The 13,988-nt window shown below is 50.0% G+C and overlaps 1 protein-coding gene across 1 annotated transcript in view; it reads right to left on the bottom strand.

Annotated features, from left to right (window-relative positions):
• LOC147712256 (disintegrin and metalloproteinase domain-containing protein 9-like) overlaps positions 1-13,988 on the bottom strand; it is a 1,115,055-nt gene that overhangs the window by 504,155 nt on the left and 596,912 nt on the right. Inside the window, exons 14-15 of the mRNA XM_086922984.1 lie at positions 11,347-11,542; positions 1,336-1,441 (exon numbers count right to left, since the gene is read on the bottom strand). Of these exons, the coding sequence (XP_086779110.1) occupies positions 1,336-1,441; positions 11,347-11,542 (302 nt within the window). The remainder of the gene's footprint in view (positions 1-1,335; positions 1,442-11,346; positions 11,543-13,988) is intronic.

Below are 13,988 nucleotides of genomic sequence, written 5' to 3'. Positions count from 1 at the left end.
CTAAAATCGAATAAAGCTATATTTGAATTGAAAATTGAATTGAATTGACAAAGTTCACATAGACAGCTTTTTGTATTTGTTATACTGCATGTTTATTTCAGGTGCTATTAGCTTTAATAACATTTGTGTCTTCCGCAGAATAACATTTATTGAAAACAGTATGTGAAACACTGGACAGTGCGGTTCGGTTGCAATTAGTAACAATACCAACATGTTCAGTTATGTTAGTCACAAGGTGGAGTTTTTCTGATTACTTTATGAGACACCCATCTGTAGAAGATGGAACATTTCTGGCAGGCCTTTGTCACTGAGCACTTGAAATGTTGTTCTTATAGGGGTAGTAAAACCATGGAAGACAGGATGCCTGGTCCGACGGCGTCTTTGCGCATGTCAGGTGCAGCACTTTGTTCAGCCACTCATTGGTATTAACATTGGGGAGGTGAAAGTGGACATTTGTAAATTAGTCGAGAGGGGTTTCTGTGACCTCAAATTTGCTTGAAAATTCACCATTTGTCCACTCTTTTCAAATTTTCCTCGGGGGAGAATCCCCCTGAACTCCCCGTAGGTTGTTCGCCACAGTGCAGTACCAAATTATTTTACGCCACCCCACTTTCAAATGTCACCAGCCACCACTGCTTTTAAGAGAGGTGTATAATGTTGTGTTTAGATTCAGTATGCCAAATACAATCCCTGATGGGTAGCTTACTTTCCATATTAGAAACTTGAACCTAGGGAAGGATGTAAAATCAAGTGTCATTTGGCCGCCCCCCACAATATGCTTAGTTCTGATAGGCAAAAATGGTCCCTGCTGCGTAGCATATGTTATTATAATTGTAAATTGATTCTTAGGGTACCTGAATTGTATAAAGGTGGATGTTTGAATATTAAAAGGGCAAAGTATTATGTAGTTTTTGCACAATTTCAAAATCAATTGTGGAAAGGTTTTAATATATGTGCACCTGCACTTTATACATTAGGTTGTGTGATTATATGGAGTCATGTCTGCTTTTAACCTTTATTGCATAGTGAAACTATAATTGTTATGTCCCTGATTGTATTTTATTCTGTTATTAAGATTATTATGCTCTGATACATTGTCATTCTTTTTCTTTTTTTTGTATATTTATATTTAGAACTCATCGAAGTTCTGAATCATAAATAAACTGAACTGAACTGTCAAGGTACACTGTGTCCTATAAGCTATATAGGCTCCTTTGAAGAGACCGCATGATGCTTAAAGCTATCATGGCATAGGCACTGAGCTTATTATTCAAGACTCGGAAAAGCATAATATATTGACAAGAAAAAAATCAAATATGTCACCAAGTTACTCACTTTAATGCACACGGTTGGGTCGTTCCCCCAGATACGCCGCAGTTCCCGTAATTATTTCCATTCACGTTGACGTCTTTGAAGCAGATATCAGGTGCCCTTGTAGCTCCTACAAATCATAATTATTGACAACAGAAAATGAAATAATGCTGCTAGGTGTTCATAGGAACCCCCCTTTAGAAGAGAAGGGAAGAAGGAAAAGAACGGGGAGGAAATGAAAAGGGGAACTGGCGGATGTAGAAATGGTTGGGCAAAGACTTTTTTTGCATTATGTCTCTTAATCAATTACCCACTACAACATTCATCCATCCTAATGGTGACAATGTAACCTTGCCTTCCATAACAAATGAAGGCAAATGCTCTTTATCAGAGCCTTGATTAGTTGAGAGGTAATTCCCTTCCCAATATTCTCCACAATAGGCTTTCAGAATTACAATTCCAAGACTACTTTCCATACACTATTTTTGTTGCATTATAGGAGTATGGTAGTCAGTGGTGCCAAAGGAAGGGTTTTTGGTGCCACAAGAACTAGACCATGGAGTGAAATAGACAGGGTTGGCACTAGCCAAAACATCGGGGGGAGCTGAGTGTGGTGTCCTGGCCTAGGGCCTAGAAAGCAGGGCTACAGGACACACATGTTACACTTAGTGGCTAGTAACTAACTGACCACACCCAGGACCCTGGGCTCTTTATTAACAGGGGGACGTGTCCACGTTTACGTATGGGCTCTACCAAAGCCCCTTCACACCTGAGGGGCGAAGCATGCAGAGACAGTGGGAGGGGGCGTGTGCTGCAGTGGTACACCCCACTGGCAGAAACACTACATTCCTCCTTTACCTAGGAATGAAAAAGAAACTGGATACAAGCACACAAATACTCAATAGTCTATCAGGTCAGCAAACATGCTGTGAGGGTTGGTTGCGGAAAGCAAAAAAGTTCACCAACTGTCTCTGGTTCAGTCTCTGCTCAACTGGTGGCAATTATAACATTTCGAATATCAAAACAGAACAGTCTTACTTTAATCTCGGCGGGGTCAGCCATCTCGATCAGCTTAATGCCAGCACTGTGCCACAAAGTCACAATACCTCTGGGAAGGCTTTGGACACGGACGCAGGCTGTATCTTGTTTGGCTTCGGCTTTCTCCCGTAGCTGTGGGTGGCTCTTCTGTGTCCCTGGTGTCGTTGACGTTGGACTCTTCCTCTGTTCTCTCCGTGGCGTGGACGCTCGGGGTGGTGTCTTCAGCTCGATCCGTTGCGGCGTCTGTTTCCTCCGGTCCTGATGGTCGCCTCTGGGGGGTCGGTTGCCACTCGTCCTGGTCAGGGTCAGGGTCTGGTACTAGCTTGAAAAACGAGATGTTTCTTGTAACAGATTCCCCATTCCTGACAGCGGTGACCATGGTTCCGTTGATCTCTGTCACAGTCCATGGGTTTAATTCGAAGGGCAGACGGAACTTTCCTCCGGGGTGGCGGTCTTTCACTAGAACCCTGTCTCCGACTTGTATCGGGCTGTCCGATGCTCTTCTCCGTCGGGATGCTTCCTGGTTGGTTCTGGCGCGTTGCTCCATGGACCGGTTTCTCGGGTTTGGGGCGAGCTCCCACGCTGGGTGGTGCGGGATGGTGTCCGCCATGACTCGATTGAATGAGAGTCGGCTTGGGGAGACTCCTGTAGTGCAATGTGGGGTCAGGCGGTATTCTCGGAGGAATTGGTAAATGGCTAGCTCCAGGCACTGGCAGTCAGCAACTGCAATTTGTATTGTTTTGTTCAATGTTCTCATTAGTCTCTCGACCTCTCCATTGGCCTGAGGCCACCTTGGCGTGATCCGTCTGTGTTTAACGCTCTGGCTCTGGAGATATTCTGTGAACTCGTTGCCGTTGAATGGGGGTCTGTTGTCAGTGCGGACTTCCTTCATGAGCCCGTAGGTGGCAATTATCTTTTCGAATTTTGGTATCACTTCCGAGGCTGCCGTTGACGATACAATTTCTACTTCCGGGTAGCGAGAGAAATCGTCCACCACAACGAGCATGTACTTGCCCCCGGGGAGGCTGCCGAAGTCTGCACTCACCCACACCCACGGGGACGTGGGGCCTTCTTCGGTTACCACGGGCGCCGGAGGGTTAGGAAGGCTTGTCGCAAGACACACCGGACACCTATGGATTACTTCTTCAACTGCTCTGTCGAGCCCGGGGAACCACACCTTGCTCCGGAGTCTGTTTTTGGATTTGACGATCCCTTGGTGTGATCCGTGTGCCAGCAAGGCGGCTTGTTGGGTCAGGCTGCTGGGTAGTACCAGGCGGGGGCCTCTCAGGAGGCATCCTTCCGTGGAGACCGACAGTTTGTGTCGGATCTGGTACAGGGCCTTCAGGATGGCTTGGGCGTCAGAGGTGCGAAAGGACGCAGGGCTCTGGAGCGCCTTCCAGTCCCCGCATTCCACGGCATGGATCGCGATCTGGAGACAGTCATCGTCCTTAGTGGCTCTTGAAACCTCTTCTAGGGACATGGGACGTGGCCTTGACCTTTCGACGATTAGCCGAACGTACTCCTCTGTGGCCGCTGCCTCGGCGGCTTCCGCGTCGGTGACAGGTCGGGCGTGTCTGGACAGGTAGTCTGCAGGATTACTTGTGCCGGGCCGGTATTCCACAGAGAACTGGAAGTCTTGCAGCTGCAGCACCCACTTTTCAATCCTCGGGGGTGGGCGGGAGGAAGAGCCTTGGAAGAGTGGTATGAGGGGTTTGTGGTCGGTAATTACTGAAAAAGGGTGGCCATAGAGGTAAATGTGGAAATGGCGGCACCCCCACAGAATAGCAATGGCCTCCCGCTCAATTTGGGAGTAGCGTTGTTCGGTAGGCGTGAGGGTACAGCTGGCGTACGCCACGGGGGCCCATTCTCCGCATGATTACCGTTGTGACAGGACGGCTCCCAGACCGGTGGGACTGGCATCAACCAGCAGTTGTGACTCGTTCCGTGGGTTGAAATATGCCAGTGTCGTGTCAGCTGACAGGGCTGCTTTCGTGTTCATGAAGGATTCTTGTTGCTCCAGGCCCCATTTCCAGGTGGCGTTCGACTTCGTGAGGTCGCGGAGTGGTCCAGTTAGGTCGGACAGGTCCTTTATGAAACGTCCACAGTATGTCAACATGCCCAAGAAACTGCGGACTGCTGTTATGGAGGTGGGCGCCGGCGCGTTGTGGATGTCTCTTACTTTTTCCGGGTCGGGTCCCACCCCTTGATCGGAGAACTTGTATCCGAAGAAACTTATGTCTTTGCGCAAAAATTCGCATTTGTCTTTGTGGAGCGTCAGTCCTCTCTCTTTTAGACGGTTGAATACAGCTTGGAGGCGTCTGATGTGTTCTTCCAGAGTCAGGGCATGCACCAGGATATCGTCGCTCACATTCAGTACTCCGTCGAGGCCTTGGAGGACGTTGTGGATGATATTTTGAAACACCTCGGCGGCGCTTGAGATGCCGAAGTTGAGCCTTGTGTACCTCCACAGGCCGGCGTGTGTGGAGAAGGTCGTGATTGGACGCGAGTCCGGGTGAAGCGGGATTTGATGGTACCCCAATCTCAGGTCCATCTTGGAGAACCACTTGGATCCTGCGAGTTCCCCGATGATGTCATCGATGGTTGGCGTCAGATGACGTTCTCTTTTGATGGCCAGGTTGGGGAGGCGCATATCCACACATATTCTTACCGCTTCAGGTTGCTTCGGCTTCTTGGCCACGACAATGGGGGACACCCACGGGGTGGGTCCAGTCACCCGTTCGATGATTCCGGCTTGCTCTAACATCTTCAGTTCGGCTTCCACTTTGGGCCGGAGGTGGAATGCAATCCGCCTGTGCCGGAGGGCTACTGGGGCCACTGACTGGTCAATGTGGAGTCGGACGGGAGGGCCTCGTAGACATCCAATACCTTCGAACAACGAGGAGTGTTCTGCGACCAGATGATCTAGACCTTGAGCTTGCACGGTTAGGGCAAAGTGAATGAGTCCAAGTTCACGTGCGGTCTGGCAGCCAAGGAGGAATCCTGATCCTTCTTGGGATACATAGATCTTTGTCTGCAGCTGCATGGAGTTGTGAAACACGGTTGTTCGGAACACACCGCACAGGCGCAATGGGCGCCGGGTCCCGTAGGCGAACACTTGCACTCTGGTGGGGTGAAGCGTGGGGGCATCCTCCAGGCACTGGTACACACTGGCAGCCATGAGGTTTATCGTCGCGCCGGTGTCGATGAGGGCTCTGACTGCTTGGCTGTGGACATGGACGGTGCACATTGGTTCGTTTGATGACGTGGCCGCCAGGGTGTTGAGCATGCGTACCACGTGGACCGACGCGGCTTCTTCCTCGTCGTCGTCCATGTCACTGCTGTTCGACGTGTTTGGTAGTGGCGCTACCTGTCGCGCCCTCCTGGGCGGGCCGCTTTGCTTCTTCCGCTGCGACGACAAACAGACGCTTGCAAAGTGGTTGGCTTTCCCACACGCGCTGCAGATTTTACCTTGGGCTGGGCAGGCGCCTTTGTGTGGGGTGGCACCTCCGCACCAAATGCATGATCGATCGCGGGCGGACTGGGGCTGATGTGGCTGGTCTTTCCTCTGAGGCCTCATCCGGTTGTCTGGACGTTGTGACTTGACTGCGCACACCGGCTCTGTCTTGACCTTGACTGCTGGACCTGGCTCCATGTGGGCTGCCCTAGCCTTGGAGAGTTCTTTAGAGCGTCCTAATGCGAGGATGTCGCGCATGGGCATGGTGTCCGTTTCTAGCACTCTCTCTCGCAGCTTCAGAGAGGAACACCCCTGTATGAATTGGGCGCGAATTTCGTCTTCCGCGTCCGGGAGCCTGCACGTGCTGGCTAGTTTCTTGAGACGCGCGTAGAACACATCAACCGACTCTTCAGGGAGCTGGCGAGCTTGTCGGAGCAAGAAGCGTTCGTAATCCGCGCTAGTGAAAGGCTCGAAGTATCTTGTAATGGCGTCTCGCAGGGTGGCGTAGGTGTGTGGTGGGTTGCCCTCTGTGATGTCCTTGGAGATGTCGTGAATAGCCTCCCCCCCTAGGTGTAACAGCATGGCGCGCCGCCGCGCCACCGTGATGTCTGCTGCGATAAAGTAGTTCTCCAACCGTTCAACCCACTTGCGCCACCGTGTTGCTTGCGAGGGGGGCGTTCCCGTGATGGAGAAGGGCTCCAGGGGCGGTACATTGGCCATGGCGGCTGAAACAGGATTCTGCGGGACGTCCGGGCGCTCCTAGCAGGCAGGGGAAAACTGTGTGGCCTCCACAACACTGTGGGAAGGAGTTCAGGATTCTGCGGGACGTCTGGGCGCTCCTTGCAGGCAGGGGAAGACTGTGTGGCCTCCACACCACTGTGGGAAGAAGTTTGCACTTTAGAGACGCACCCTGGCGCCGATCCGCTGGAAGCGTGAGGGTTAGCAGGGTCCGCGGGGCCGAGGACACGCGAGATGCGTGAGAAAGCACGGTGCACGTCGGGGACGTGTTGCCAGGCGCTCCCTGCGCATTCGCGGGACCACCAGGGAGGTCGCGCTGGGCCGGCGTCTTCAGGGGGGGCGAAGGCCGTGGCGCAGGGGTTGCTGGAGCCTACGGGGCAGGCCGCTGCAGGTACCTGGGAGTGACACGCCGGTCACGTCGAAGAGGACGGCTGCCGGACGGCTCAGGAGGCAGGCGGGAGTCGAGCGGGAATGCCGGAGGGCAGCGCAGGCCGCTGCAAGCACGCAGGCGGGTCGCTTCCGCTACAGGGCGGACCGGGTGAGTCTTTGACGGCGCGGCCGGGGCAGGCGATCCCGGATGCCGGGGCAGAGCGCCGTGAGCAGGGCCGCTCGTTGTTGGGCTGCTGGGCAGCGGGGGCGCCGACGACAGGGCGCGCTGATGTAGGGCACGCGTGGGGGCAGAGGACCACCGCCTCGTCGCCAATGTGGTGTCCTGGCCTAGGGCCTAGAAAGCAGGGCTACAGGACACACGTGTTACACTTAATGGCTAGTAACTAACTGACCACGCCCAGGACCCTGGGCTCTTTATTAACAGGGGGACGTGTCCACGTTTACGTATGGGCTCTACCAAAGCCCCTTCACGCCTGAGGGCGAAGCATGCAGAGACAGTGGGAGGGGGCGTGTGCTGCAGTGGTACACCCCACTGGCAGCAACACTACACTGAGATGGGACTGACACCGCAATCTGGATGCCGCGCGTATTAAGAGAATATGTGGGGTCAACATCAAAATTGCTAGTGGGAACCCCTTTACTGTTCTGATGCGAATGTACTTTGCGGTATTATGGATTCTATTTTTTAATAACTTCAGTGACAAAAGTACATTTTAATTCGTAATTGGACAGTAATGATTTTCTCGAAATAAAAGCAAATAACTCTTGCAAGTTTTTAGGGTTCTCTACGATGATTATTTTGGGTACAATAAGGGCCAATAATGATTTTTTAATTCTATTTTTGAAAGAATTTGCAGCAAGTAGAACAATCTAATTCACATTGGGCCAGTTAAGACTGAGATATCTTTTAAACAGAATTGAGAGTTCATCTGTAAAATAATTTTGGGGAAATCAGTCCCATCTGAAACAAACTGAACAAAGCTGGGTAACTATGTTTGTGGATTTCATGTAGTGTACATACTATGGACACGTGTAACAGAAATTGAATAGACAGCATGGAAAATGAAAAGCAGCTTGTGGTAATTACACCACGAAGCACAATTGAGCAAATCTTCACAAAGTTGTTTCAAGTCGACAATCTTTTTTGCAAATTAGCCAGAACTTGCTTCCATGGGACCACCATGTGTTTGTGAAATATTAACCATGGACAGTCCAGAAAGACCCATGTGCTTCATTGCTTACCAAAGGCCGGTTTCGATTCTACAAAGACAATGGAAGCCCCTTACTGTGGATCCAGTTGTGATTGGCAGCAAGGATTTTGAGCTGGCTTGATATGTTTGACGAGGCTCGCACTTGAGGAGGGCTCAAATCATCCATTCTATTCCTGGTTGTCTATTCAGTGGACATCAGGCCAGGCCATGACCCATATGTGGCATTTGTTGTTATGACATATTATGTTAGTGTGGTTTTATATAGAGCTTATTCACCCACAGGCCTCTCGGCGCTAAAAGAGACCACAGAACAAGACTAAACGGCAACCAGGCTCAAAGGCTGTGGGTCTTGAGGATTCCTGGTCTACCAGTCTTCTCATTCTAAGTCAAGGGTCATCTTCAAAGGGCAGAAGGGGCATATGTCATAGCAGGCATCAGGCAGGCAACAGACACCCCTTATGCCTAACAGTATCCTTTCAGGAGCCACCTGGAGTGTCAGCGTGAAGGAATATTAGCATCACTGGCAGCTGGGAGCAGGCACTGATGGATTACAGACTGTGGTGAATGATAAGGGACTGAAGAACTATTTCTAACGTGCACTTGACTGGGCATGTTTTATTCTCTAACACTGGTTTTGAAAGGGAGCTGGCAAGGGCTGGACTTCAGTCCTTTTTCCTACAGGTCCTGTGACTGGGTTGCCTGCTAAGGTATGTTTGGGCGCTGACTATGAATATGGGCCACTTCTTATGTGCGGATTTGGTTTGCTGTTTTCTACACATATAATAATGTGTCAATTATGTTGTCCTTTTATGTTTGTACGTCATTTGAAATGTGTATTTGTGCGTTATATGGTTCTATTCTTTTAAAATTGGAAAATGATGTTGTGCATATTGAATTGTGTTTTTATATACCTAACCTATTTAACAAAATATAGAAGGGAACCCGCGTGGACCCAGCCACGTGACTGGGTATTGTGGGGCTCCTTCCCAGCTGTAACAAGAATACGACAGGTTCCGAATCCAGAAGATCAAGAATAATCTCACGAGTTTATAATTATTGTTTAAACTTTTATTTAATGAGATTTATTTCAGAAATAGCTGAAGTCACCATATAGTATCGCTCCATTATGGCGATTACTTTATCACATAAGTACACCCCTAGCGATAAATGGAGAATCGTGAAATATTAGAGTTTCAAACTTAACAGTTACCGGTACGTAATTAGATTCGTAATTGTGATGCTGTCATTACTTTGAATAATGGTAACACGCTGTCGGTATTTATGCTGCTGATATAACTTTGATATCCCGCGCATTATAAAGAAACATCTCCGACACCACAACGGATCCAATTAATTGACCTATAACATATTTTTGCACAATTAAATGCAGCCAGTACCTTGTTTAACCCATTTCAGGCCTCATTGTATGTTTTGTGTGAATGCTGCTTATATATTCTCGCTCCTCGAGGAAAAATACCCAAGGTATCAATACGTTTGGGTATGGTCTATACCAGGCGATGGTCATTGAGAAATTGGACATTACCTGTGGCACTAGGGGCCTCATTAATGAGAAATGACGCATCGCTGCGTGAAAGCAGAGATGCGTCCTTCTCAGTGCGCACTCCTTGCGACATTCCTGATGCGTCATATTTAATGTATGACACATCATGTCGCAAGGAGTTACAGATACGTCAGTATTTCTGACATATCTGTATGGCGCAAAAGTGACGCATTGCTGGAGTGTGTCACAACTAACCCTGGGCGGAGTTGGCGGAGTGGGGCTTCGCGGAGCTACGCGAAGTGGGCGAGAAACTACGCCCACCTCCGCACTCCGCGTAGCCCCACTCCGCAAACACCACCCGGCCGCCAGCCCCGCCACCCGCCTCCCGCCTCCCTCCCGCCCTCCCTAAATACTTTAAATGAAAGGAATAAATTAATTTAAAACGCACTTACCTTGCCGGCCGCTTCCCGCCGCGTCCCCGGGGCTCGCTATCTTCCGTCTTCTTTCGTAATGCGCATGCGCGGGCGGCCGCGCATGCGCATTTCTCACGAGAAAATGCGCATGCGCGGCCGCCCGCGCATGCGCATTACGAAAGAAGACGAAGACGGAAGATAGCGAGCCCCGGGGACGCGGCGGGCAGCGGCCGGCAAGGTAAGTGCGTTTTAAATTAATTTATTCCTTTACTTTAAAGTATTTAGGGAGGGCGGGAGGGAGGCGGGTGGCGGCCAGCTACGCTCCGTTTGCGGAGTGTGCGTAGTGCCGCCTGGCTCCGCCGGCTCCGCAAAATGCGGAGTAGGCGGCACTACGCACACTCCGCAAACGGAGCGTAGCTGGCCGCCCACACTTAGTCACAACAGTGACGCAACTCCAGCAATGCGTCCTTTCACATGGGGCAAGCCCCATGTGAAAGGGCCTGCGTCAGTCTTACGCCTGCTGTGAGGCAGGCGCAAGATTTTGACGCAACGGCATCCTAAAAGTGACGCAGTTAAATCTCATAGATTTCACAGCGTCACTTCTATGACCCTTCCTTGCGTCACTACGCCCCCCCCCTGCATACATTATACCTGGCGCAGGTATAATGTGGCGCAGGGGTTTACAAAGTGACACATCTACCTAGATGCGTCACTTTGTAAATATGGCGCAACAAGGCGCATTTTTTACGCCACTGTTGCGTCACAAAAAGTGACGCACCGGTGGCGTAAAAGCGATGCACAGCCTCAAAAATGAGTCCCTAGGAGTTTACGTACCAATTCCCACATGTTTTTCACCATTTCAGTCAGGTTTTAGGGAGAGAAATGTTTTTTCACTGAAACCTTTACTCTCTCTACAGGATGTCACTCCAGGTACGGGCTGCAGGGTGGTTCCAGGCCCACCTGTAATTGGGCACTAAAGGCCACCATGGCCCTCTGTGCCGACTATGCGTTTTGCTTTAGTAAGAGGAGGTTTTTACAATAAGGGGTGACTGCATGTGCTTAACCCTATAAAAAAGCCATCCCCGGTGGCCTTTAAAATTGAAAGATGGCTACTGTGAGGAGTCTTGAATGAAGAGGCTGGGTCAAAGTGTGTTTGAATGCTTATCCCATGTAGAGAAAGCTATGAACTCGGGTTGAGGGTTTGATAAGTCACTCTAGATGCTTAACCCCTTTGAAGACTGCTCTGCACTAGAAGGTGGGGAGAAGAAAGGAATCACCATAGATGCTTACCCTCTCCGAATAAAGCTTTACATTGGGCATCCAAAGTCTGGCAGCGTCCCTCATAACAATATGTCTGAGAGTTGTTGCAGGGGTATCCATCCATCACGTAGAAGTCCTCAGGACACAGAGCGTGGCTCCCATTGCAGTATTCAGCCAGGTCGCAGGAATCAGCTTGGGGCCTGCACTCAGTGCCTGACCCTCTAAACTACCGGACGGAGCAAAACAGAAACAGGTAAAAAAAATAAGAAGAACCACAATTTATCGTAATGTTATCACTCTTAGTGTTTCTAATTTTAGTGAGCACAGGGACATTGATTCAGTAAAATGCCTGGGACAGCGAAAGTGACATCTTTGTATTTAACCTGATTAATATAACAGGGTTGACCCCTAATCACACCATTTGCCTACTAACAAACTCCTGTTTAATGCAGAGAGACCGTGTAAGGATAATGCATTCCAAGATGGGGGTGGGGGGGGGGGCTGAGGGACTTGTAAGCATACAAAAGTCTTCCTGGCCTTGCACACTTAGAGGCACGACTGCATCGAACTCATTTCAACTCCTCTCTGCCCATTTCCATATCTCAGTATCTAGAACGGCCTTCTTTCATCTAATCCATAGACCACAACCAAATCAAAAATGAACTCAGATCCTATCACCTCCACCACATCCAAAACACCAGTAGCATATGCCTGGGAGACTTCAACCTAATTCACAACTCCCATACAAAAAATCCATTAAGGAAGCTTTTAGAAATTGGGGGCCTAATTCTTGCCGCACTGTCCTAATTTATGTTATGTTAGTGGATTTTATAAAGTGCGACAGCTGCTCCAGCAAAGAGGCGTCCTGGCGCTGACAGCAATGAGGTGAACAAGATCAGGGAGGGCCCCAGGGAGGTCTACGGAGTGGGAAAGAGAGGGTTTTTATGGCTTTCCTGAATTCTAGGTAACTATTAAGCCCACGAATGTGGGCAGGTAGCGTGTTCCAAAGGATGGCTGCTCTGTTCTGAAAAGAACAAGCTCAGGCGCGAACCCTTCTAACCCGGGGAACCACCACAAGGTGTTGTCCCGTGGAACAGAGCTGATGGGAGGGAACACAGGGTAGAAGCAGGTTGGTCAGAATATTAGCAGAGGCACATTTCAGGAATTTAAAGGCTATGCAGAGAGCCTTGAACTCAATCCGCCTAGCCACAGGCAGTCAGTGGAGACGGCGAATTGCATTTGTCACTGAGCAGGCTCTGCGCAGACCAAGAAGAGATCTTGCGGCTGCATTCTGATCTCTCTGTAGCCTATGTATTTCTGTCTTGGATACAGTGAGCTGGCGTAATCCAGTCTAGACATAATCAAGGCCTGAATGATAATCTGCCTGGTGGGGGCATCAAGGAAGCCCAGGATGGGTTTGACTACTCGCAACAGCCCAAAGCAGGTTCCTGCTACCTTTTTAGTTTGAGTCTGGAAGTTGAGTGATGCATCCATCCAAATCCCTAGGTTTTTCACTGCCTGCTTGGGGGAGGGGGCAATGCCTAGGCTCTTGGGCCACCAGAGTTCATTCCATAGACCATGGTCCTTTGCTACCAACAACACCTCTGACTTATTAGCATTAAGTTGGAGACAGTTGGCGGTCATCCACTCGGCGACTGCCGCAAGATAATTTTGAAATTTAAGAGCGTCCTGCTTAGAGTCGCTGGAGAGAGCCACCACCAGCTGTGTCTCATCGGCGTAGAAGACCATGGTCAGCCCTCTGCTCTTGGCTACTACAGCCAATGGTTGTACATATAGATTGAAAAGCAGTGGGCTCAGGGAAGAGCCCTGTGGCACCCCTTGCTTGATGGTAAAGATTGCCAGGGGTGAAGGGGGGAGCTATCACCTGAACCATCCTATCAGCAAGGAATGAGGCCTGTCACTTCAGGGCTGAGCCTACGTTTCCCGCCTCCTCCAGGCGTCGCAACAGAATGGTGTGGGACACTGTATCAAACGCGGCACTGAGATCCAGAAGGATCAGTGCCAACGTCTGCCCTGCATCCAAAGCTGTCCAAAGATGTTCTGTCACAGCCAGGAGCAACCTGTTGTTGGAGTTCAGGTGGTCCGTCAGGAGGGAGTTAATATATGCCTCCGTGATCTTTGCGGCCCAAGGTAGCAGGGAAATTGGCCGAAAGTTTTCTGGCTTTTTTGGGTCTAAGGAGGGTTTTTTAAGAAGCAGTATCACCCTGGCCTGTTTCCAAGCTGTAGGCACGACCGCTGATTTGAGAGACCCATTGATCACATGTTCTAAGGGAAGTGAGATAGTGGATAGAATTTTCCGAAATTGGTCAGGCTTCAGTGGATCGGCCGGAGAGCCCGACTTGATTTTGGAGCATAGGGCAAGTAATTGATCCGGAGGGATAGGATGAAAAGCCTCTAGTGTGACATTGGTGTGGTTGCAAGATACCTCAGGAGGGCCGGATTGGTCTGTAGGGAAGCATTTATAAATGTCTTCTACCTTCCTGACAAAGAAGGAGGCGAGCTCTTCACACTGCTGATTAGAAGTGATCAGTGGATCTGCGGCGTATTTCTCAGTTTTAAGGCATGAGACAATCGAAAAGATACTCTTTGCCGGGTTGCTACTCTTGCTGGTTTGCTCAGCATAGAATCCTGCGTGCTCAACTTGGATGGCC

This window comes from Lissotriton vulgaris, chromosome 5 (assembly GCF_964263255.1).
Source record: "Lissotriton vulgaris chromosome 5, aLisVul1.2, whole genome shotgun sequence".
NCBI lineage: Eukaryota > Metazoa > Chordata > Amphibia > Caudata > Salamandridae > Lissotriton > Lissotriton vulgaris.
This window is presented reverse-complemented; position numbering and strand designations above follow the sequence as displayed.